This window comes from Dermacentor variabilis, chromosome 4, assembly GCF_050947875.1.
Source record: "Dermacentor variabilis isolate Ectoservices chromosome 4, ASM5094787v1, whole genome shotgun sequence".
Classification (NCBI taxonomy): domain Eukaryota; kingdom Metazoa; phylum Arthropoda; class Arachnida; order Ixodida; family Ixodidae; genus Dermacentor; species Dermacentor variabilis.
In genome coordinates this window covers 101,813,503-101,840,050 of record NC_134571.1, presented here as the reverse complement: position 1 = coordinate 101,840,050, position 26,548 = coordinate 101,813,503, and the positions used below count along the sequence as shown (strand labels likewise).

At 43.9% G+C, this 26,548-nt stretch overlaps 1 protein-coding gene across 1 annotated transcript; it reads left to right on the top strand.

The window, feature by feature from the left end:
- The first annotated feature begins 5,525 nt into the window (after nucleotides 1–5,525).
- Nucleotides 5,526–20,103, top strand: Tcs4 (Threonyl-carbamoyl synthesis 4). Its single transcript, XM_075689945.1, has 6 exons — nucleotides 5,526–5,957; nucleotides 6,438–6,537; nucleotides 7,836–7,993; nucleotides 12,499–12,628; nucleotides 16,982–17,186; nucleotides 18,675–20,103. The coding sequence occupies exons 1-6, from the start codon at nucleotides 5,677–5,679 to the stop codon at nucleotides 19,139–19,141; spliced, it is 1,341 nt and encodes a 446-aa protein (XP_075546060.1). The 5' UTR covers nucleotides 5,526–5,676; the 3' UTR covers nucleotides 19,142–20,103.
- The last annotated feature ends 6,445 nt before the right edge of the window (nucleotides 20,104–26,548 follow it).

The following is a 26,548-nucleotide window of genomic DNA, read 5'->3' as shown; positions in this document are numbered from 1 at the left end:
AACCTTTGGAGCTTGCTGGCATGAGGTGAAACAGCCTCGTGAACCTTACAGGGACCCTGAACCACCCTTTGGGCTTGGTGAAATACCATAGTTTGCCGGCAACATACGCTGCTGTGAACATCTCGTCCAAGTTTTGCTGTTGCATGTGGTGCGTGGAGCTCGCAAGCGGATCGTGAAGCTGCCTTTCTCTCAAACGCTCTCTTTTCAACAGAAGGCCTGTCCTCACTGTCTTCTGAACGCACTATTTTGTCATCGGGCGCACTATTTCGTCATTCCCTTAGACGGCTGCTATTGGCCGATAGCTGACATCAAGCTGCAGTGTGCTACACCGTGTAGATGCCGCAGCCACTGCGGGGTGCCGCCACAAGTCTACTGGCTAATCACACTGCGGCTCACTGAAGACAACTGCGTTTGGCTTATGTTTAGCGCGTCATAGGCACTAAAGGCGGAAGTCATGGCTTCTACATTAACATCCAAATGAAATTTGAGCTTCACGCCCCACGGTGACATTCAGAAGGTGGAGCGTTGTGGGCATGTTTGACTGCCAATAACTCTGCTTCTGCTGAATGCACTGAAGTACTTTTGGGGGCAAACATAGCTCAGATGGCAATACAGGAGTGCTAGAGGTCAATGCAAGACACTGAAGTTATGTACCTTCAATCTTCATTTGTAGTGTCACAATGGCATCTAGGCCCAGAACAGTGGTGCCCTTAGACACAACATACAGAAGAATGCAAGCATTCTGCCATGAATGTAGGTGACGCGATAAAGCATCCCTGAACTCCTTTTTTTGGCTTGGAGTAGTCGAAAAACTGTAATGAGATAGGTTTCAAAGGGCAAGTACTTGTGAAAAAATGGCGACACAGTTCTTCTGCTAGAATAGCAACAGACAATCGCGTATCAACCAGACACAGGATAGCCTGACTTTCCACGTAGACAGATGCATAAATGGCATGTTTGTGTCCCTTAACAACATAAATTGCTTTTTTCGTTGCTGTGTGAGCTACAGTTGTTGTCGTCTACTTGTCGAACTTTCACTGAATGACCAGTGATAAAATCTAAAGTGGGTGAGGTGTGTCTTCACCACAAGAGTCAGGAAATACTGATGAAGGTCGGCATCGTGATGATGAAAAAAAGTTGAAAAGAATCTATTCACTTCATTGGTACATGGTTGTGACTCTATCCGAGTCTTGAGTGGTTCTGCCTAACATGGGCAGCCTTAAATGACCCTCTTAAATAACCTTCTTAGAAAACTTGGGGAACTTGTGGAAGTGTCAGTGCTTCTGTCAGGTTATGAAGTCTACAAGCTCTGTCCCTTCATGTCTTCTCCTTTGTGTCCTCCCCTTTATGTCTGTCCGGAGTGTAGAGGGGTGACGCTTTTTCGGGAAACAGGGCAATTATCTCGACATGAAAATGCCAGCTTGACTGTTTCCCACACTTAAGAGGTCGAAGCCCAGGCTGATCCTAACAGCCTTTTTAGGACGAGGCAAATCATCTCGACATGGAAATGCCCGCTTGAATCTTTCCCACATTTGAGAGGTTGATCATAACAGCCCGCCCGCCACCACAGCAGGTCTCGAAGGGGTTGCATTATCCAAGTATCTCCAAAAGACCAGTATACCCCACGTATCTGCTTTGTTTCGCCTATTGTTCCTAGGCTGGCCAGGTGACACCTTCTGGAAATCAACGACGCCAAGCCCAAGGCACAACAAATTGAGAGCACCTGAGTAACCATGAGAACTGCCAGGTTCACATGTTCTTCTCATAAAACCTTAACAGAATCGTACCTGCAGCCCTTGTTCGAGATTCCCAAAAATTAACAAATGAGAAAAACAAACTTCAGTGCATATTTCAACCAACCTAATGCCTAACGTTTTCTGTTTCTCGTTCCCGAGAAAGCCACGGTTATTGAGAGACTGAGAGCACATTGAAAATGATCAAACATATAAAAGCTGCAAAGTGAGTTGCTCACTATGTGGTTAATAAACTGGTTCATAAAGTGGCATTTAAAACAATAAAATGAACACTATCTGCACGCGCAAAAAAAAAAAAAAGTTACTCCTCCAAACGCAATTCAGCAAATCAAAATTCTACTATGGTGACCGATAAACGCACCTACTCTATAATCATTGAATTAACCAAAATGGTTTATTTCTACAAACCTCCAATGTCAACTCTAATATGCAAACATCAGCACGACAACGAGCCACCATTGTCGCAAAACTGGCTGCGCACTCTTGTAACTGGCTCATACAACAAACAATACAAAGAAACTCTGAGCGTAACGCGAAACCTTTGAAATTAAAATTAATAAGTTCTTAATAACTAACAAACAAAGAAAATTTGCATTGCGCTCTGTTTACAAACAAGAAACTTGGATCTGTTGTATTGTTCCAGACTTCCTGCCTAATAATTTTATGTGGCTCCAAAATATTCTACGTGTGGCCTTCTTTTTCTCAACTTTTCTCAATTTCTGACAACCAACGTTCACTTTCACCTTTTATTTTTGCTTGCAGCAGTATTTGATCCACAGATTTTTTCTCCCAGTATATTTCCCATTTTCTGGCTACTTCATCCTGCAGCAACTGTGCTTTTTTTGCCTGCCTGTGCTCTCGGGATGCTTTCTGTCATTCAACAATCACTTCTCATATCTCCCTGTTCCTTTTTCCCTGTTCCCTGTTTCTTTTTTCCCTTCCAACGAACATGTTGCTTCTCTTTCAATGTTTCTGTCGTTAGCAGAAAATTCCTTCAATGAAAAACACGGCACAGAACGGCAAGAAGCTTAATACCGAACCTCGAAGCAGCTAGGCCAAGCGTTGCCGCAGTGGTGGCTATGGCTGCCAGCGGATCCGCGTGCGAGAGCGCCAATTTGAGGTGGCGAGGTAATCAGAATGGCAGTAGTGGTGGCGTTAATGCCGTTTCGGATCTGCGGTCACGGCAAAACATCCGGAAAATCGGACGGCGAAGAGTCCTTGCGTCCGAAATTTCAGACGTTCTGATACATTGACTCTATGGGGTACGTGGTGCTGCCGCGAATCCGTCCAAATTATCGGGAATACGGAAAGTCGGTTGTTGACTGTACACTGGCAACTCCTCCAGCCGAAGACAGGACGTCAAAGACGATTCATTACGATTCCTGTCTGTTACTCGAGCCAGCATTACCGCGACTTTCGACCCTTTCAATAAAATTACAGCTAATTTTCGCTGATAGAGGCCCAAATTCCCCGAGTTTTCCCCGAGTTCTTCCAGACTTCAAGGAGGCACCACTGGCCTCCTTGAAGTCCTTAGGTTCAGCGAGAGCAGGGGGAAAGTAAACATGTCCGCAATAAAGATTAGTAAGAGGCGATTGGAAGATTGGTGGAAGAAAAGTAGGGAAACGGCAAAAAAAAAAAAAACGAAGTCGTACAAAAATAAAGTTCACAATACGGGGTCAGAAAATTTGGTAATGGGAATTCATCGTGGATTTTTTTTATTTTCTTGTTTAACCTACGTAGGACATTAGGCAAGGGCTTGGTGGCGCAACCCACCACCCAGGTCATAACCCAGGTCCAAAGGGGACGCTTATAGCATCCATCCATCCATCGCGGCCCCACGCAACAGGCCGCCTTTCTACAATATAGGTGTTCTGTGGTACTACCAGAAAGCTCGCGTTCGTCTGTAGAGTTCGCCGCCAGCGCTTCCCGGTAAACATTACCATTACATAAGCTGCAGTTGCCGGGAAGCGTGAGAAGCAGTCAGGGATCCCGGATCTTTGAAAAGGCGAAAATTAAGCGTCCTCCAATTTTTTGCTTAAATAATTGCACTCGCAGCCACGGGGACACGGCAAAGGACTATTTTTTATGTTGTGTACTGAAGGCATTGGGCAATGGGCATGGTGCTGGTGAATAGACGAAGACGACGAGAAGCGCTTGCTTGCCCGTTTCGCATTTATTGAATTATATTACCACCCCATTCGTGGCCTATCCCCCTCAGTGGGTTTGTGCCATTAACTGAGGCTTCATCATCATCATCACCGACTTGTTTCAGCCTACCGCTGCAAGCCTAGGACTAGTGCTGCTGGGCGAACACCCTCGTTGTATTTGGTGGAGGCGCTGGGTTTCTCATCGACATCCTGGAACTCTGCAGTCGGACGCTACCACCAGCTACTGAAATAGAGGATCCGGGATCGTCCGAGGCTGCTGCTCTCGTGCCCCCGGCCATCGTCTGCTCTGGCGTCATCTGGCAGCGCGATCCTGCTATATTTAACGGCACAGACGACCACGACGTGGACCACTAGCTCGCCGAATATGACCATGTAAGCGCCTATAATAAGTGGGACGACCACGCCAAGCTCACTATATAATGTGATATTTTACTTGACTGATAGTGTCAAAACTATGGTTCCGCAATCATGAATCCGATCTTACCACGTGGTCGGCTTTCACGACAACTTTGGCAGTGGTCTTCGGCTGTCCCGCCGTTCGCGGCTTCGTGCTGAGCAGCGCTTCGTGGTCGAGCTCTACGACAGGACGAGAACTTCACTAGTTACATTGAAGACGTGCTCTCGCTCTGCAAGCGCGTCAACTTACCTATGAACGAAGCTGACAAGATCAAACACGTCATGAAAGGCATCGACGACCATGCCTTCCAGATGCTCGTGGCGAAGAGTCCCCGGACGATTGCCGAGGCGATACAGCTCTGTCAGCATGCGACGTATTTATAAGGTCTTGTTTTATATGCCAAGGACGTTTTCCACAAAGAATACGTTGAAACACAGTGTGTCTAAAACTGAAATTAGCTTTACCCTTACGTTTGCCTTCTACAACATGTCACAAACCACACTAGCACGGTGTAGATGCGTCCACGTCATCTAAGCTTACAACCTTGTGACCCTCGTCGTACTTGCACCTACATCGTTATTGCCAGTAAATATCCTCGTGAACCTTCTCGGTGCACCTGACGAATGAACCACCTTCGTCGTCAGCATCCACGCATGGCCAGTGCGGCTGTGCAGGGTATCAGTGCTGTTTAACGAGTTTTCACCACATGTTAGCAGCCTCTTGCCTTCTTCCATGCTTGTTAACGCGGAAAGCAGCTCTTCTTCCTTTGGGAAATGGCCAAAACTCCCGTGACCACGTACAATCGACACTCACGAATTCGACAACCGCTACCACAGAACGCCTACAATCAACTTTCCCGCCACTGTCATTTCCGCTGAAGTGGGGATATCGTATTCGCCACAGTAACCAGATCTTCTTTTGTTCTAGATTGTAATTATAAATTAGAATGTTTATATAAAAACACGCATAGTATTAAACGCGTGTTCTCAATTAAAGAATTCGAAACATTATTTGAAAAAGTGCGAAGAAACGAATAGGAAAGAGCAGGAAGTACCTACCCACATAATTTACGTTGATATAAGCATCATTTCAATTTAGTTTTTCTTTTATATAATTTTCTCATTTGTAATTATTTTGTATCAGCGTTATGGGGCAATGTATGGGTCGCAGGGGATCACACGCTTTTAAAAAGTCTTGCTTGACGACCGTTGCTATGGACGCGCTATGGCGGTCGTGGCATGCAGGGCACATGCACGCCTGTGTTGTGGTACTATGAGTGTCTCGCGCATATAGATCGGAAAAGTTAACACCTAATGCTTTCTTCCTGTAGTGTTATGTGTTTTATAGCTTGCAGGGTATGGGGTCAATAACGAAAATGATCCGCCACGTTCTCCGTCGTCGGTGTCGTGTAATGTTTGGTCATGAGTTGCAATCTTCGTTGCTTAGTGGTCACGGTTCGTCACACCGACGTGCGCTATTCTCCAAGCAACCAGAATGTCGTCACGCCTACAGTACAAACAACAGATCGATTGTTTTGGGAATTGAGACAAGTTGCGATGACACAGCTGTTGGTATCGTCGACGACGAGGGAAGCATCCTCGGCGAATCAGCCCACTCTCAGCTGGCAAAGCACATTGAGTGAGTATCTCCATCTTTGAGTAGTTAAACGTGAATTTGGGTGCACCACAAATTGTTTCTTAGTTGTTTCTTAGTTTATAATAACCAACCGTTTGGTGATAATTCTCTGGCGCATGTTTTAGAGTGTCACATTTGACACAGCTAGCACATGTACCTCGTGCAGCTCAGTCACGTTAGTTGTAGTACGCAGGAATGTAGCGACGATTTCTAGAATAAACGTGTGGCTTTGCTCTTCTAGAAATGAAGGGCGTGTGCTTTCACTTGCACATTTTGTATGTGCCGGTGCTGTTGTCTTGTGGATTTACACTAGTGCTTCTGTTGTCTTTTCTTTTCTTTTTTCTCGCTTGCTTATAATTGTATATACCGGTGCAATTGTTTTATGGACACTGTTGTCTGTTTTGTAACTTATTGTTTCATTGTTCGCACCCATGTGAACTTCGCGCAGTAACGCGTACATCTCTTGTTTGAACAACTTTCAAGGTATGGCGGCATCATTCCTCCCATTGCACGAGACATGCATGCGGAAAACATTGCCCAAGTTGCTCAAGACGCTCTTAAGCAATGTCCTGTTCCATTAGAGGTGAGACGAAAAACTTATGCTGTGGCAAATATAAATAAGTTTTCCATAACTCAATTTAAAGGAAAAATGAGATATCACTGAGAGCATGCACCCATTTCTTTTGCTCAAGATATTTCCATTATGCCTGGCATGGACTGCAACATACCTGTCATGTGACCCACATGCTTAGCAGACAAAATATCTGTCATAAGAGAATCGAGCTGGTTTCAGTGGTTAATATAATGTTATCCTGCGGTGTATGACTCCAGTAACATGTAGTTGCATTTACCTCTAATCTTATGTGCCTTTGAAGCTATTTGTGACATGTTGCTCCTGGCTGAATGAATCTTTTAAAATTTTTATAAAGATGCAGAGTGACTGGAATACACGGAATACATGATCGAATACATGATAGTACCAACTTCTAAGACAAAGATGTGGCGGACAGCCAGGACTATGTGAGGAATATGATTCTAAATGAAAATCACTGTTCAGAAAGGTGGAAATAAAGCTAATTATTTTGACAGCACTGGAAAGATGTCTGAATGTATATACAAAAAGAATTGTTAATTGTTTTTGTGTAATAAACATATGTGCGAATTTCTATGAAGTTTTGATGCATCCTGTGAATGGACTAGATGATTATATATGTTAAGCTGCTGCAATCTTAAACAGTATTGTTTTACAGCATGTTCAGGGACATAGGTACAGGTGACTAAAATGTTAGAAACTGCAATCAGCGTAAGGGTTACATTGTTGTAAAAGTATGGCTGTCTACAAATGGTAGGGGAACTGGAAAATACAAACCTCTTACAAGTGATAAATCAGGAGTGTGATTTCACCATACTTTATATCCAGCTATAAAATGGTGTATGGCCAAAATTTGTGTTCAAGCGAGAGATATGCAGACATTATATGATGTGGCAGAAGGAAAAATGGATGATGCACTCTAGTCAACTCTAACTTGTTTGCATTTAATTTGTCCATGATAGTACGCATCAGTACATGGTTAGTTGCTCATTGCTTTGTTAGTAGATATACAGTCAAAATTCAATATATTTAACACAAATATAACAAATTATTCGATGTAAAGACGCAAATAAATATAAAAAGCTTTCTCACTAATATCGGCACGTAAAGAATATATGCTTGTAATGAATATAAAATATAACAAAAGGAGTTTTTATGTCTTATGCAACTTTGTTATAACAAAGATTGATTGTACTGGCTTGATACATGTAGCAGTCACAAATAACCATTAGTTCTGGATAACTATCACCGTTTTCTGTGACATCACTTGTGTGCAAACACCTCTGCAGGCGATGACAGCCATTGCAGTAACAACGCGCCCCGGCATGGCTCTTTCATTGCGTGTGGGCTTCGACTTTGCTTGCAACCTGGCCCGCAAGTATGGCAAACCACTTGTCCCTGTCCACCACATGGAGGCTCATGCAACGGCTGTTCGGCTGCAGAACAAGCAAGTGCAGCCACTGTCAGCCGTAAAAAATTAATTGTGGGATTTGCGGTCTTGAGGCTGTGCAGTGGGCTATGAGGGACTCCATAGCGAGAGAGCTCTGGATTAATTGTGGCCACCTGAGGTTCTTTAATGTGCCCCAAAGCACGGTACATGAGCGTTTTTGCATTCTGCCCGCATGAAATGCGACCGCTAAAATGCGACCGCTACGGCTGGAATCGAACCCGCAACCTCGGGCTCAGCAGCATGATAACCACTGAGCCAATGTGGCTCTCAGCTGTCTCACTTTTATTTTAAATTTATAATATCTGGGCAAACATCTGATAATTGGCGATTGATTGATGGACTTTAAGGACTAACTGCAATGAAATTTTGTACTGCACTTGCAACGTTTAACACCGGAACCCTTTCAAGTGAAGCTAGCCTAGCAGGACTCTTTGAGGAACTGTCAGGCATTGTTTGGGATATTATTGGCCTTAGTGAGGTTAGGAGAACTGGTGAGGCTTATACAGTGCTGACAAATGGCCACGTCCTCTGCTATACGGGACTACCAGGTAAGAAGCAGTTCAGAGTAGGATTCCTAATGCATAGCGACATAGCCGGCAACATTGATACAGCATTTATGAGAGGGTAGCAGTAGTCATAGTAAAGCTGAGTAGGAAGTTGTAGAATAAAGGTAGCACAAACCTACTCTCCAACCTCCAGTCACGATGATGAAGAAATAAAACAGTTTTATGAAGATGTTGAATTAGCCATACGAAAAGTGCAAACTCAGTATACTGTTGTCATGGGCGACTTAAATACAAAAGTGGGGAAAAATCAGGCTGGTGAACAAGCAATTGGCAACTATGGTGTGGATTCTAGGCCTACTTGAGGAGAGATGTTGGTAAAATTCGCTGAAAGAAATAAGCTGCAAGTAATCAACACCTTCTTCAGGAAGTATTGGAACAAAAAGTGGACCTGGAAAAGCCCTAATGGTGAAACAAAAAATGAAATTGCTTTCGTACTTTCTGCGCTATGCTGATCCCAGCATAGTGCAGGATGTAGAAGTGTTAGGTAGGGTAAAGGTGCAGTGATCATAGGGTAGTGAGAGCTAGGATTCACCTCAATTTGAAGAGAGAAAGAGTAAAATTGATCAAGAAGAAACAGGACAACGTAGACGCAGTAAGGGCAAAAGGAGACCAATTCAGGTTGGCACTTGCAAAAAAATATGCAGCCTTAGAACAGAGAGATGAAGATGACATAGAGGCAATGAATGAAACCGTAACTAGGCTGGCTTCAGGAGCAGCAGTTGAAGTGGGAGGTAAAGCACCAAGTTAACCAGTTGGTAAGCTCTTTCAAGTAACAAAGGACTTAATAAAGAGACGACAAAGAATGAAAGTGTCCAACTCACTAGATTAGATAGAATTCACGGAACTGTCAAAACTAATCAAGAAGGAGAAAATAAGGGATATTTGAAATCATAATGTGAGAAAGACTGAGGGTGCAGTAAAAAATGGACGCAGCCTGAAATCAGTGAGAAGGAAATTTGGCATCGGACAAACCAAGATGCATGCACTGAAAGATGAGCAGGGTAATGTCATCAGCAATCTCGAAGATATAGCAAAAGCAGCGGAAGAATTCTATACTGACCTGTACAGTATCCAAAGCAGCCACAATACCTCCATTCGAAGTAGTAATGAACAGGTTACAGAGGCTCCTTCTATAACTAGCGATGAAATTAGAAGGGCCCTGCAAGACAGGAAACGAGGAAAATCAGCAGAAGATGGACTACCAGTCGATTTAATCAAAGATGGAGGAGACATAATGCTTGAAAGACTGGCGGCCCTTTATACGAACTGTCTAGCGACTTCAAGGGTCCCAGAGAACTGGAAGAATGCCAACATTATACTAATCCACAAGAAGTGAGACTTTAAAGAATTGAAAAATCTTAGGCCCATTAGCTTGCTTCCAGTATTATATAAAATATACACCAAGATAATCTCCAATAGAATAAGGGCAACACTGGACTTTAGTCAACCAAGGGAACAGGCAGGTTTCAGGAAGGGATACCTTACAATGGATGACATCCATGTCATCAATCAAGTAATCGAGAAATCTGCAGAGTACAATCAGCCTCTCTATATGGCTTTCATATGTTACAAAAAGGCATTTGATTCACTAGAGATACCAGCAGTCATAGAGGCATTACATAAGCAAGGATTACAAGACGCTTACATAAATATCTTGGAAAGTATCTACAGAGATTCCACAGCTACCTTAATCCTCCACAACAAATGTAGGAAGATACCTATAAAGAAAGGGGTCAGACAAGGAGACACAATCTCTCCAATGCTATTCACTGTGTGCTTGCAAAAGGTATTCAAGCTATTAAGCTGGGAAGGCTTAGGGGTAAGGATCAACAGCGAATATCTCAGCAATCTTTGATTTGCAGATGACATTGTCCTGTTCAGCAACACTGAGGACGAGTTACAACAAATGATTGAGGACCTTAACAGAGAGAGTATAACAGCGAGGTTGAAGATTAATATGCAGATGACAAAGATAATGATCAATAGCCGGGCATGGAAACAAGTTCAGGATGGCCACTCAGCCTCTAGTGTCTGTGAAGTATGTTTACCTAGGTCAATTACTCACAGGGGACCCTGATCATGAGATGGAAATTTACAGAAGAATAAAAATGGGTTAGAGCGCATTCAGCAGACATTGTCAGATCATGACTGGAAGCTTACCATTATCATTAAAAAGAAAAGTGTACAATCAGTGCATTCTACCAGTGCTGACGTATGGGGCAGAAACTTGGAGACTGGCAAAAAAAGCTCAAAAACAAGTTAAGGCCCGCACAAAGAGTGATGGAATGAAAAATGTTGGGTGTAACGTTAAGGGAGACAGGAAGAGAGCGGTGCAGATTGGAGAGCAAACAGGGATAGCCAATATTCTAATTGACATCAAGAGAAAGAAATGGAGCTGTGCAGGTCATGTAATGCGTAGGTTAGGTAACCGGTGGACCATTAGGATTATTGATCAGGTGCCAAGAGAAGGGAAGCGCAGTCAAGGACAGCAGAAGGCTAGATGGGGTGATGAAATTAAGAAATTCGCAGGTGCTAGCTGAAATCGGCTGGCGCAGGACAGGGGTAATTGGAGATTGCAGGGAGAGAACTTCGTCCTGCAGTGGACATAAAATAGGCTGCTGCTGCTAATGATGATGGCCACACTAGAAGGTTAGTTTCAAATGGTGTGGAAATATGGCAGCCTCCGTGCGAAATTTACCTGTTAAATATGAGTAAATTCATCGTGAAATGTTACCAAATGTAGACATTTCTTGTGTGGCAAAAAAAAAAAAGTCAGAATTCATGTCGACGTTCACGCTACCCATTAGACCATGCACTATCCACTCCCTATGACCAAAGTTGGTGGGACAATGGTTGGTAGTAGTAGCATAAATTTTATTCCTCTTATGACTTTTGGGCGGTTAGAGACACAGATATATAGATAGGCAGAGAGTCATTCAGACCCTGGAAAGTGTGTCAAGTACCCTAAGAATGCTAATTGCATTACGCTCTCCACAAATTATACAGAAGCTGAAACATGCGTTGCTTGGGCGTGAAATCTCGGAGACGGGGCAGTGCCCACAGTGGCGCTGAAATCTGAGGCTATGTTCAGGGACCTGTATGATATCTGCTAAACAGTACCCACATTGTCTGATAAAGCATTATTTAAAGCCTGCTATTAAAAAAAATTATGCAATGTGTAGCCCTTCAGTATTGACAAGATTGCTTCAATAGTGTATACTATTAACTTATGACCAAGTTGACCAAATTGAAATTTCGTTGCAGTTGCTCTTTAATGGCCCAAAACAACACGGACTAACAGGCATGTCATTGAAGAGGGTGCCCTGAATTAATTTTCAATATCTGGAGGTTTTCTGACTTGTTCAAGCTGCAGTGCCAAGTCTTGAGCCTTCTTTGTTTCAAGTGCCAAGCAGTAGCACCAATGTTGCAGCTTTGTTCACGTTCTATGTTATTGCCTTCAATACATGGAAGATTGACATATGACAGCCAACCGATAATGGAGGACGTTATATTAGGCCCATGGCATGACTGTAGATCTAGGTTATGGGGAGACTTGCCAACTATGTGTTTCGCCCCTTCCCTCTGTCTTCATTGTCGCCCATATTTTTCTTTGTTTCTTTTCCTTTTCCCCCGGTGCGGAGTAACTGGCTAGAAGAATGTGCCTCAGGCCAATCTCTCCGCCTTTCTTCTCATTAAACTTTTCTTTCTTTGTTGTTTGCATCTATCTAGGAACATCTCTTTTCATGATTTATGTCTGTGTTATTTCTAAATCACCCACTCCAGACTGTGATCTACAAACAGAGTGCCTCTGTGTGTGTGTTGCCCATTTTTCTTCGCTGTGCATTGCGTGTGCTTGTGTTTGCGCCCATCAGGGTGTAATTAAGACGTACCAACTTGCCCTGCGACAGGTTCTGCTGTGATCTATATATTTCACAGGGTGGAGTTTCCCTACCTCGTGCTACTAGTGTCTGGTGGCCACTGCCAGCTGGCAGTGGTACGTGCTATCGATGATTTTTTGCTGTTGGGGCAAACCATTGATGATGCTCCAGGAGAGGCCTTGGACAAGGTATGTATGGCATACACTATTTATCTGCTTGTTGTGCTAAAGGAAGCTCCTTCGTACAGTCCACCTGCACCATCTCTTTTGTTTTCAATCAACTTTAATTAATTATAGAAATGGCATGGCAACGTAGCAACCCCGACTGCCTGCAATCACTTCCGCATTTTAAATGTGTGCAAGGGAGGTAACTCCAACCGTACATCACCTCTTGTGGGAAGGCACAGGACTGAGGACATTTGTGGACGAGCATTGGACTAAGATTGGACTAAGGGACCCTGGACCACTCTTTATCAAAGTTCAGAAATGCATTTGAAGTTGAAATAGACTATTTTGGAAATACTTTGCCACATAAAGTACTTCAATGCGTTCAGAAGAAGCTGAGTTAATGGCAATCAGACGGTTTCTCATGATCCTGTTCGCTGTGCTCCCATTCTTTTTTCAGTGGCTTGTACTGCAAAGGCTACAGTGGAGCGGGGCATGCCCACAATGCTCCGCCTACTGAACGTCATCATGGCGGCCAGTTCTAATTTGAATTTGGGTTTTCACCTGAACGCCACTGCTTCAGAAGGGCAGTGGATTGGGCGAGTTGGTGTCCCATGGTAACAATAAAATTCAAACAGCGCTAGACGACAGGACCATAAAGAGGTGTTTGTCTCCTCCTCTTTCTGGTCCTGTCGTCTAGCGCTGTTTGAATTTTATTGTTGCCACTGCTTCCAATTTTGGTGCCTACGACCAAACCAACCAAACACAGTTGTCCTTAGCGAGCCGCAGTGTGCTCAGTCAGCGGACTCGTTGCGGTGACCATGGTATCTCCGCTATGTAACAGACTGCAGCTGCATGCAACTGTAGTGCGTATGCACAGTGTTTGAATTGTGTGTGACAGGGCTTGGATGTGGGGTCGTGCTCGTTTGCTCCAGTCTGGTGGTACTACATGGTACGGACCGGCTTTGTCCTGCACCAGCTTGACCGACAGATAGTTGCAACATCCAACTTGCACGTTTTGAAGCACTGTCAATCACTCATTATGAAGCGGAGTCTGCCAAGACATCTAACCAGGAACGACCAGGAGTGAGCGTGTGCTGGCAAACATGCATGTTGTCCGACCTTAAGTTTCGAGTGGTTCGAGGCTTGTTGAGTGTTAAAAAATAGCCAAAATTAGCAAGACCTGACGGCTACAACATTGATAAGCAGGGTGGCCAAAGTTTGATTCTTACGCATGTGGCCATGGCCGTGCCTGAGTGGATGACAGCTGTTTTCTTCTGGAAGTACACAATTGTGATCATAACTGAAAAGTGGATTTTCACTTACTTCATCCTGTGTATTAAAACCTCATCAATAAATATACACAGAAACAATAGGAAGAAGTGCACTGGTGCAAACACCCATCTTGATTGATGTCAGCTATTGGCCAATAGCTGCCGTGTATGGGAATCTGCTATATTACAAAATAAAGTGTCCAGAAAAGAGTGAGGAGCATGCTTCTCTTGAAACGAGAGTGTTTGAGAGAAAGGTGACTTCGCATTCCACTTACGAGCTCCACGTGACATGCACGACTGTAAAATTTGACTGAGATGTTCACAACATCGTATAATATCCGCTATCCGTGAGCTGTGTTTTTTCATCAAGCCCAAGGAGTGGTTCAGGACCCCTTTAATCAATCTGCAATTATTGTTCAGCTTGATGCAAGTCGCTAACCCCATCACCTTCTGTCCTTTATCAGCTCTGATCTTTTAAGTTTTCAGTTATCCACTCGCTACAACCTGAAGTACGTGCTTTGTTGTGTTGGTTACTGTCAGTCATCCTTGCAGTATTGCAATATGTTACCCTGTGATTTTTAACTGATGTCTCTTTGTGTATATTCTTTCAGTGTTCTTACGTGTATATTGCATTTTGGTAGTTGAAAGGATGCAGTTGAAAGGATGTTCGAAATTCACTGCCATGACAGTGAATCTTGCTGCCTAGCACTTCTAGAGCTAGCATTAATTCACATAAACAAATACCCAAGAAAGTGGACAGGGTGACAGCCACCGATGTAGGTCAATTGGTAGAGCATTGCACACATAATGTAGAGATTGTTGGTTTTGCACCCACTCCAACAAATTGTCTTAGCCACTTTAAAGATTAAAAGCTTATGGCCTTCTGGGTGAGAATCCTGAAAGACACTGTTATGATTGTCTGGGTGTAAATTGTAATCAGGTGTTTGTAGGGTCAAAAGCTGTTCACACTAGCAAGTGAAAAATGTTGGCGACCATTAATTTGGGAAGCACGAGCGAATTCCTGCTATCACCTAGTACAAAAATTACCTTGGTTATGATCTTGAACTGCAGCATAAATGGAATGACACTTTTGTAATTTACACTTAAGTTCAGTCTTGCGCCAGGTGAATTGCCTGCTGTTGCCTAAATTTTATTGCTGTTGGATGCAGCAGAGAGAAGAAATCTTAAAGTTGGTTCATGGTCTACAAGTTACTGAATTGCAAGACCGTACTTCATGTGAAACTCAATAACTGCTTGCTTCTGAGTGAGATGGTTCATGTCATTCAATTCACTAAACCTGCAACAATGTACACCCAGTGACAAAATATTGCGGGGTACGAGACCTGAAAAAAAAGTTGAGTATCTCCGCAACCTCACAATGCAGTCTGGTATTTGCATTTCGGGCCTCGACTAGAATATGCTAACAGCATTGTTGTATACAGTTTTACTGGCTACTGCTACAGGCTGCTCGGGAATTGAATGTTTTTGGAGATTCTGTGGTGCATAAACTTTTGTCACTGGGTGTACTTGTTAGACCAGTTTACGGTAGTTGATCTAACCGGAATATCTTGATTTACTTGTTTTGTGTGGTAGTAACTGCAGTATGAAATACAAAAAGAATGTTTTAGGGCATGGGCTCTTATTGTCTTCTTTCACATTAAGTCTTTTATTGCAACTTTTATAAATTCAAGAACGTTCTTTAAGAAACTGCCAATTTTTAGCAAAATGGCAAGCTGATTCGAACTAAGGAAGGAAGGAAGGAAGGAAATCAACTTTATTCAGGTCCTGCAGGCCACGAGAGTTTTGGGCTCTCATGGAGGGGGCGTCTCCCACGACGGAACCGGGAGGTTAAGATTGCCTTCCTAAAATGTGGAAACCTGACCAAGTGTGTAAAATATGTTAAAATTAACAATTATTCCACAGATAGTGAGGAAATGACTTAAATGGTGCTGACTTTCATATTACGTGGTATTTCAATAGCTTATCTAAAGTAAACCTTGAGAAATAACCATCAGAAACATGTAAACCAAAATATGCAGCAATTTTAATGCTATGGTTTGTTGTCGCCAGCATTTATCTGGTCTCTGATGCACACTGGCTTTGTTATTTAGCTCCAATGATATGGCTTCTTTGGATTAGTGCCAACTGCTCCTGTTTTAATATTTAAAAACGACTTTTCTAGAAGCGACTTTCAATTTGTCAATATCAATACACCACTCAAATGCCATAGCTGGTAATTCGCATATCTTGACAACCTTTCATCTTGTTGCACAGTTTAGTGCTCTGTTTTGTTTCCTCACCTTTTTTTTTTGCTAATTTTGTTCTGTAGTGCTCTATTCTAGATGCTGTGAGCTATGAAGCATATAGCAACTGTTTTTACAATGTGTTATTATTATTCAAATTAATAATTTTTTTCAGTAAAATGAAGCAGATATCTTTTTCATTTATCTGTGAAGCAGATAACCAGCTGTCTACTATAACAACAAAGTGTCAAAGGAAGGGATACACATTCGCGAACAATGGAGGATTGAGCGGTGTGATGAGACTGGTAAACTTGCCGGTATAGGACGAGGCCAGCTGATGCAAAACAGGAGTCATTGTCGATCACTGTGAGAAGCCTTTGTCTTGCATTGGACATTAATTAGTCTGCTGGTGAAGAAGCTTGTATAAATTTTGTTTCCAAGCATCTATATGGTCTGCTTTAACTCTAATGTGTATATCACACGTAATGTGCAGAACAGGTACTGGTGTGTCTGTTTAGAGCAGTAGAATTGAAAGGAATTATGAGTGGAAAATGAATGCTCACGTGTCCCGCCTACATTTTTCTACTTTGGATGTCATCTTCATTTTATGCGCATTAATCTTTTCAGTAAAATATGAGCCAACTAACCTATCAAGGAGTAATCTAAATAATTAAAATTGGTGCCAAGGGAAACACAATCTAACAGAGGCTTCGATGGAGTGGTGGGGTCAGTGAACTTGTAGGTACATGATGGGTTTGGTTGGCACAGGACAGGTGTTATTTGAGGTCTCCAAGTGCAGACATAAAAATATTATGATAATGATGCGCGTCACATTTTTGCTGTAATATTGAACGATTCAGGTGGCCCGTCGATTGAAGGTACACAACCTGCCTGAATGCAGTCGCCTCAGTGGAGGTGCAGCGATTGAGCTGCTGGCCCGTGGGGCCAACCCTCATGCCTTCCCATTCCCAGAGCCGATGATGGATTACCGCAGCTGCGACTTCTCTTTTGCGGGCCTGAAGAACTCTGTTTATAGAGAAATCCTGCGTCTGGAGAAGCAACATGGTGAGCTCAGAACATTTGCAGTGCTCAAAATCTTTCACAGAACTTAGTACTCGGAGCTTTTATAACCGCAAGCGTATGTAGTTTACTTGTAGCTCATTTGCTTGCAGCTCTGTCTCTCTTACGTGTAGAGATGAGAGAATGCAGTTTGAGTTAGTGAGAGGCTGATAGAAGAAAAATCTTATTTGGCTGGAAAAACTGCACAAATTGCCTTTTGTACATGCATATGAAACAGCACAACTTCATAGAAGTCACGCAGGACCAGTCTTGCAGCCTACCTTACTGCCTATCCTTGGCCTACTCCTGTCTCGCATATTTATAATAGCATTTGTAATGCTTCACTTTGTTAGGGCATATCTTATGGTCTTGCAATTTGACTGCTTAGCCACCATCATCACGATGAAGCGCATGCACTTACAGTTGTTAAAAGCAAAACAGCAGGGAGTTTCCTCACTGATTTTGACCACAGAAGGCAGTTAAATCATGCTTTCATGTTTTACGAGCAGGTATTTATTTAAGGAAAAAAAGTCACATTCAGTGGTTGAAATGCTGCCACTCGTTGTTAGCAAACCTTCTACTGCTTGGTTCTCCTTAAAACTTGTCCTCAGAGCCCTGCTTTTACTCCTCCTGTAGTGACTAGATAATTTATTTATAAATTCATTTATCCATTTTCAGCTCAATGGTGAAATGTTCCACAGAAGAGTAGGCTTAGTGGAAGGAAGGGTAAACGTGGGGTAGGCCATCCATATTTTTATCACGAGCTCAAACGTTTGTTCCACTGCCTGCACCTTTCCTGCCTAATACTACTTGCATAGGAGGTTCCTCATATGGCCACGCACTTTGATATTTCTGCATATATATTACAGAGTACTGCATTCTTGTAATATGTACCATGCAAATTATATTTGAAGCTGAATAATTCAATGCGAACAGTGATGGAATGAAAAATGTTAGGCGTAATGTTAAGAGATGGGAAGAGAGTGGTGTGTATCAGAGAGTAAGCATTGATAGCCAATAGTATAGTTGACATTAAGAGAAAGAAATGGAGCTAGGCAGGCCATGTAATGTGTAGGGCAGATAACCAGTAGACTATAAAAGTTACAGAATGGATGCCAAGGGAAGGGAAGGGAAGTGCAGTCAAGGATGGCAGAAAATTAGGTCGGGTGATGAAATTAGAAAATTTGCAGGCGCAAGTTGGAATTGGCTAGCGCAAGACAGGGGTGATTGGAAATCGCTGGGAATGAGAGGCCTTCATCCTGCAGTGGACATAAAAATAGGCTGATGATGATGTAGTCCTGCAGACCACCGTGAATTGATGTAGTAGCCGCCTTATTGCCTTATTGCAACGGGGGCTTTGATAAACAGTTTGAAAGTTTGAAAGTTTATTTAACATAATGAACGTATACAATTGCAAAGTACACACTGTTGGGACCCAGCAAATTTGTTAAATTTGTCATTTTTTTGCATTATTTCCCCCCTTGTAACTGGCAGGTATCGAGGCAGATGCCCTGGTCCCTGAAGTGCGCGATGTATGTGCATCAGCGCAGCGAGTTGTGGTGCAGCATTTGGTTCGACGCACCCAGAGGGCGCTAGAGTTCTGTTCACGGCAGGGCCTGCTGCCTCCACTGGCTTCCGACGAACTGAGACAAGACAGGGTGGCCCCAACCGTCGTGGTTGCAGGTGGTGTGGCATGCAATGGTGTGCTCAGAGATGCACTGGCACAGCTGTGTGACCATCTGGGGGCCAGGTTTGTGGCCACACCTGCCAGGCTGTGCTCAGACAATGGCCTCATGATTGCCTGGAATGGGCTGGAACTGCACGCAGCTTCGCCAGAATCGGCTGTTGAGGATCTCGGTTCACTTAGGGTTGAGCCAAGGTGTCCACTGGGAACAGACATTTCACAGTCAGTTGCCAAAGCATCCATCAAGCTGCAGAAGATTAAGCTGAAATTTGATTGAACCAATTGCAAACATTACCTTTTTCATAAAGAGAGAAAAGAAGAAAAAAAGGAAAGAGGAATTTGGAGGCCGGAATCGCAACCGAGGCTACATTTAGGCAAAGTATGCTTAGGCATATACATATCAAGATGCTGGAGCAGGGGTCTCCCATTTAATTTCGACCACTATTAGTGGTCAGATTTAACCAGGGAGAGTAAATATCCCTTTGTGCATCCCCTAGGTAGATGACCTAACTTCGACCACCCCAGGTGGTCAAAATTAGGTCAGAGTTCTTTAATATGCTTTGAAATCTCGATATCTGAGCATTGTTGCACTCCGGCCTCATTAGAATGAGGCTGCAGTAACTGAAAATTAAACCCGAAGCCTTGTGCTGAGCAACAGAATGCTGGTATAGCCACCAAGCTGCTCCGGTAGGTATTTTCATGATGTTCGTGCCCTCCGCCCACTAACTGGCTGGCCACTGAAGTATAGTGGTTAACTAATTTCCAAACTTGGCTATGGTGTTGGGCTTCTAAGAAGCACGAGGTTGCGGGATTGAATCCCAGGCATGGCAGCCACATTTCAATGCAGGCAAAATGCGAAAACACCCATGTACTTAGATTTAGGTGCACTTTAAAGAACCCCAGTTGGTCCAAATTTTCGGAGTCCCCCTTTGCAGCATGCCTCATAATCAGATCGTGGTTTTGGCACATAAAACCCCCTAATTTAGTACAAATTTTTTTAAAATTCGAAACTGACGTATTTATTTCGTGGTTTGCTTATACCAGCAGAAGTATGGAAAGATAAAGATGGCAAACACAAGCAACTGCAGCTCTTCCAGAACTGTCAAACGTACTGCTGTATTCAAGACTGGAGATACTCGTGGTGTTCCTATTTGTTCTTGAATAAGCGAGCAGTTTTGACTTGCAAACATGTCCGGTGTCTGCTTTCTGTTTTGATCAAGACAACAATTCTGCATCTTGTGTGGTTGTGATTGTATTTTTCTGCTGTATGTGTACTGCGGTCAATTGTTTCAAGCAAGGAATGTTTTTAAGAAGTGAAGAGAGATTGCTACTTGCCACAGGGGCTATGGTATTGTGCTGCTGAGCATGAAACGTTGCGGGTTCAATCTTGGCCTTGGTGACCAGATTCCAATGGAGGTGGAATGCAAAAACACAGGTAACCATGCATTGGGTGCATGTTAAAGAAAACCCCAGGTGGTCAAAATTAATCCAGAGCCCTCCATTACACTGTCCTTCATAAGCCAATTTGCAGTTTCAAGACGTTGAAGCCCACAATTTAATTTTAAGACAGTGCCATGACTACGTAAGACTACGCCATGTACATCTCACATATATCCTTTGATACATGTCACAATACGATGCAAGGGGAAACTGGAGGGTCCAAACACTCAGCCTGCAGGAACAGTAACAAGAATGGACTGTTTAATACCACGTAATAGTCACTTCTTGTTCACTATGTTTCTTCTAAATGGCGACATGTCTTTTCGTCATTGTCCTTGCTGCACTACAGATGTGGTATTTTCCTCCCTTTCAAAGGATGCATCACCCCAACGTGAAAGTTAAACGTGGGCATGCGCAAAACATTAAAATGAGAATCACTTGGATAAGCATATGACTTTATATGCACCACAAAAAAAATGGCTGTGGCTTAGCTAAGGTTAAGCCCAGGATGCGAAGCATACTAGCCTTTATTTTAGTTGTTGAACCACTGTTTAGCCTGGTGAACTGCTGTTGCTTGGCTATATTTGGTTCGGCTAGACGAAGAAACAACTCATGCGTTACTCTGCTTCGCCTTCAAGAGTGGAACGCGACAGCGTTCCCGTCGACCCGCCAAGGGGTGTAAGACAATGGGCTACGGCGCAGCGACTACGCGCCCCGCATTGGACGCGGTGAGCGTCGAGCAACGCAGCGTTCGGCGCGGCAACGAAATGTGCGCCTGAGCAAGCGACGCACGCCTGAGCCTTAGAAACAGCTCATTTCTAAGGCAACATCGCATTCACTAGAGGCGCTTTTGTACCGCTTTGAAGCATCGTACTCGTGCCTCAGTGGTAGCGTCTCCGTCTCACACTCCGAAGACCCTGGTTCGATTCCCACCCAGCCCATTTGCAAGAGTTGAGCCAAAGCCACCTAGAAACAAGCGCAGCTGCTTATATACCGCAGCGACGGCGCGAGCGACGGCGCGAGTTGGAGCCCCATTTCTCCTCTGTCGTGACGTCACGGTGTCACGTGGTATTGAAGGCGACACCGCCACGCCTGAGGAGCTGGGTTGAGCTCTAGTAATATGCTTCGCATAAAAAATTTCACCGACGATTATGAAGCTCCCTAATGCAAATTTTGAGCACAGCTGCTTAGCTGCTTTAAGTTCGCGATATATTGTGGCAAAGAATTTGATTCTGAATGACAGGGTGCACTTGGCGGCGGCGCTGAGCCTCTGCTCGGGCAGCTTGTTTAACAGCAGCGGCATTTCGATCGCCTGCATTGCTCATTGTTCAGAAAGTGAACGAGAACACAAGAACTCATGGCTTGGGCGGATCCGTGGTGGAGCACATTCTTGAGTGGCAATGGCGCCACAGGCGAACTAGCGCATGCGCTGTGGGTCCGAACCCCACGCCAGCACCTTCTATCCGCACTCGCCGCATGCCTGGTGGCCGCCGGCAGTGCTCTTTTCCCCTCACCCTTTCGCCATACACTCCCTCGCTTTATCATGGTTCTGCTGCACCCTCCTCCCCAATTTCCTCCTCGCGCCTCTTTGCTCTCGCCGCTTTTTTTCAGCCCTGCTGTGCACCATGTTTGCTCTCATCTTTCGCTGTGATTGTTTGTTCGGTTATGCCAAGGAACGATGCCGACGTCACCACAGGAATGGGCACGCTGCACTCTGATATTTCACTGCAACACAAAGTGAACACATATCGATGCTATGCGGCATGCTAGGCTATAAAGGAAGAAATTGTCTTTCTCTTTGCGATAGCTGCGACGGACACTATCGCCAATCGAAATGGCATTGGAATGAGCCAATAACTTACACTGTAAAATAGGCAACATATTGGTGTAGGTGTTCGGTGGGCTCGCATCTGTCTGATGGCCTTCACTGGAAGCTGTGTTATGTATTTGTATGTGTTGCATGTGTATATTGTATTGTTATGTATATGTATTTTGAGAAGCATGTGGTGGCACATGTGCTCATGAACTCGGTTGCTTCACGATGCTGGTAGTCTGCCGTCATTGCTATCTAAATTTTTTTTTTCGTGAAAAAACTACATTGTTGCCCTTGGCGTTCTTTATGAGGTAAAGTTCAGCATTGCTGGTGTGGTATTTTCATACACTTATAGCACAAAACCACAAAGCTTCACGATAGGAAAAGATTGTGGTTCACCTGAAAGCAGCAGGAAGTTAAAAGGAAACACATGCAGGTTTTAGAGCATCGGCGTTGTCCCTCGTAACCGAGCGAATGATGAAATACAGCGATAGCGAAGAGAGTGTGTGTAGGAAAGAGGGAAAGGAGGGTGCAGCGGAACCATGAGGCAGAAAGCGAAGGAGTAGGGTATGGCGAAATCGTGGGAAGAAAAGCGCAGTGCTGTGCATGACGTGTTTTGCAGCAACGATGGCTACAAGATGGCATCAGAGCAGCGCACGTCGTCTGTGTGGAAACAATGAGCGGAGTTCTGTCTGCGGCGGCTGCTTTGAATCGCACCCATGCACTGCCTCTCACGATCTCCTGATTAGCGAGGCAGTCGTACCACTTTGCTCCATTTGTAACGCGCCGCATGAGACAGATTGTCTGTGCCAGCCAACGTATTGTGAAATCAAAACGCATATAAAGCTGCACTTTAATTTCACATTAGGGAGTATTGTAATCGTCTGTGAATTTTTTTTCAGGAAGGAAATTTTGCAGCTGAAGAAAAATTTGTCCTCGTTTGAGAACTGAATCCAGGAATAGTGCCTATCTGGGGCAGTCACTCTATCAGGAGGCCAGCAGATTTTGACAACTTGAAGTGCATGGGCACTAAATATGGCAAATCAGTTCTGTGGAAATCTGCAAGGTGGAGGAATTTTCTTGCACAAGCGTCGTCTGCCTGAAAGTAGCATGTGTATTTCTACAGAGTCTATTCGTTCCAATAAGTCATTTCATCTCATTATTAAAAGTTAGTGCTTGTGTTGTGTTTGTCAGTCTTCATGGTTTTTGAGCTGTAAACATGCGAAAGTGGTACTGTTCATCTTTCACAGTTTCTGTCAGTGCTACATCTGCATGAGCAATGTGCTAAGCAGGATTTACAGTAATTGCATTGAGCAGCTCAATTTTACAAAGGAGATGCATAGTGCAGTGCTTGGTGTGCTGAAGCAAATACTACCACATTAGAGGTTACCCTGTGTCAGCTGAAGGTATTAGCTCTTTCGTATAGTCGCCACTAAAGCCTTCTGCACTGGACACAAGGCACCAGAACAATTGAAAAGCGTAGTGGCAAGGAATGCTTAATCGGGAATGGAGGCAACACTGCATCTGTGGCACTCGCAGTCTTCTCTTTAACTGACAACAATGGAGCGTGTAGAAGTACTGAGCAAAATGTGGCACACAAAAATGAGCGACTTTCAAGTCGACCTTGACATCGTGGCATTTCAGTACACAGGAATGACCACATTCATGGCAACTTACAGACAGCCATTTTGGGCCGACCTCCCCTTGTTGTTTGGTGTCTGCCAGTGACCATCGCAGGAATCCCACAGCGCCTTACAACAAGTCACAAACGTGGAAGGCAAGCAGTGCTGCTCGATGATTTGAACTCCAGACCCACAGATTGCCAGTCGAGGATTTTGCCTTTGAGCCTCTCGACTGATGCCACAGCGCAGAAGAGTACCGAGCATGGAGAGAGTGCTTGTGCCACGAGCTGCTACCATTGGCTGATGCCCTCTCTGCTCCTACTCTCTACTGGGTGGTGCTAGCGTCACTTCCCTCTAGCATGTTGTCGTGGAAGGCATCTTGGTAGCTTTAAGGAGTGTATCAGGCCTCGTGGCTCCACTCCACGAGATGTGGACCGCTGCACCCAAGGAATGTTTCACTCAACAGAGCAAAGAGCTCAGCAGCACAAGCCGTAGTTCGCCATTGACACTGAGCCAACGCTACTAGGAAGGGCATTTCTCCAGTTAGCATTGCAAAGGCTGTGTATGCGTTTTTATTTCCTTCGGAGTTCTGTAATTGGGGACATCAGCCTATCTTGTTTCAACTTTCGTGGTAGTAAAAGCAGTATTAAACACAGAACACTTCGCAGTGTTTTGACACCTTTATTTATTAAAAAAAAAAAAAAAACACCCTTCTGCGTCCCTGTTAAGGCAGAAAACAGACTAGTTGGTGATGATGGAATAATGATGGTGGCAGTTTGTGTTACGGGTGCCTACACAACGCACAAGTTGTACTTTCGTACAAACTCTAGGAGGAAAACGAAACGACAATAAAACTCGACAGTATGCCGCAAGGATTGGGGGTACTATAGGCAGGGGCTATTGTGCTTAAGCCCATCAAAGAAACTGGGAGAAGGGATATGCACAATTATACAACATGGCACATGCATACATGCAAGCATACCTCGTACAGTGATGGCACATTATATCGCATCAGTTCTCTCTCTCTAGGGCACACGGAAAGGCACGCAACTTGTCTCCTGCACTAAGTGGCCCGTTTTGTATTGTAAGGAACCTATGAGCCTCTGCTCAGAATATACAGCATTCCCGACCACCAGCTTGCTCTAGTAGCAGAAAAGGCCACAATGCTCACAAAAGCTGTGAAGCTTGCCAGTGATCTTTCGGAAAGTGTAAATTTTGAAGAAATTTAAGATGGCAGTGGCCATATGTCGTGTTGCCACATGAGCCTGCAATGCATTTCTACTGGCTAAATCACTGGTTCATCTAATGCACATCTTTCACACAGAGGCAGCACCTTGTGGTACCTGTTGTTTAATACCATGTTGGGATGCATATTTATTTTATCCACAATACACAGTTTGCCTGGAAAGTTCATGAACAGCGGGATCTGCGAAAAAGCTGAACACTTCTGCAGCCTGGCATTATAGCTTGCACTCAAATTTGTGAACATCGTATTGTTGTTAAAGGAGCTTCGAAATTCTACATTTTCCTATATGCTGTGGTTCATAAACTTTTAACATTCTGCGGTGATGCTTCACCACAATGAAATTTTTCTCGCTGGGAGAGACGGTAGCACAGTCTGTTCAAAGGGAGCGAAACACCTGCCGTGGAGATCAGTGGAGTGCAGAGTGGTTTCTGATAATGCCACTGTTTCTTCCACTGTGCATTCTTCATGTGGTGTCGCAACTTAAGATATGCAAATTTGATTTAATTCATGAGGAAGCAGCTAAGTACTGCATCTAGCCACGACGTTGAACAAGATGCACCATGAAGTGCCACCTCTGTGACGGCAGTACACGTAAATGGTCCAGCAATTTAGCCAAAAAGGTCTTCTACATCGAATTCCCCCGTCAGTGTGCGATTCTGCACATCCTTAAATCACGTTGCTTGTAACATTCTGCAACAACTTGTCATGCAAGGGTGATGAGCCACAGCAACTTCTGAATAGTACTAAACCCCAGCCTCCCCATCATGAAACTTTGGCTTTGGGCTCAGTTCAACAACTTCTCGTCGAGACAGTTGAAATATAGTCGCGCATCTTTGGAAGGAAGTCACACATACCGTTCCTGAAAGTTGCCCACAGGACACGGGCAAAAGTTTACAAAAGTGAAAAAAAAATGATGCTACTGTCCATCTTCGTGGTGGAAACTTGCAGCCCAGGTAAATATGAGTTCTTACCTTGGCGGAGCTACCTGGTTCTAAGAAACATTTTTTTTTTCATAGGTGCTGAAGTACTTTCTTGCTTAATGTAAAAAAAAAGTTGATTGAATTAATTCTTGGGAGTGCAGCTCAGGCTTTTCAACAATGCATAAGCTCACAAACCTACTAGTAAGAAAAATCTAAAAAGGTCTCACTTCCATCAGCATGAACAGTTAGCAGTTAATGGTATAGACGCTCACTTCACACTCAAAGTGACTAAATCCACAAAGCAACAGCCAAGGCGCAGATCTTTTAGCAGCGCCATAAAACATGGTCAATTTGAAGCTATGCAGTCGGCTTGAAAACAATGACATCACAATTTTAGGACAACTTGTGCTGTGTTTAATAGTTATAGTACTTGCCTGCAGTTCTGAACGAGAAATCATTAAATAAATGTTTTGTAAGTATCGTGGCACTATATTTGCAGTGAAAATGACAGAGAAGAATTGTTTTCATCACGTGTGCAGCCACCTTTCATAGCTGCCTTGGAAGCGGCCAAGGAATTGCATATACCAGTTATAAGAGCGCAATATCACATTGAATAATATGCTGACGCCTCCAAATGAATGCT

Coding starts and splice junctions, on each gene's coding strand:
- Tcs4 (XM_075689945.1), top strand. CDS start 5,677: ATGGGGTCAATAACGAAAATGATCCGCCACGTTCTCCGTCGTCGGTGT. Junction 7,994..12,498: donor GCTGTTCGGCTGCAGAACAA/GCAAGTGCAGCC, acceptor TATATTTCACAG/GGTGGAGTTTCCCTACCTCG. Junction 12,629..16,981: donor CAGGAGAGGCCTTGGACAAG/GTATGTATGGCA, acceptor TGAACGATTCAG/GTGGCCCGTCGATTGAAGGT.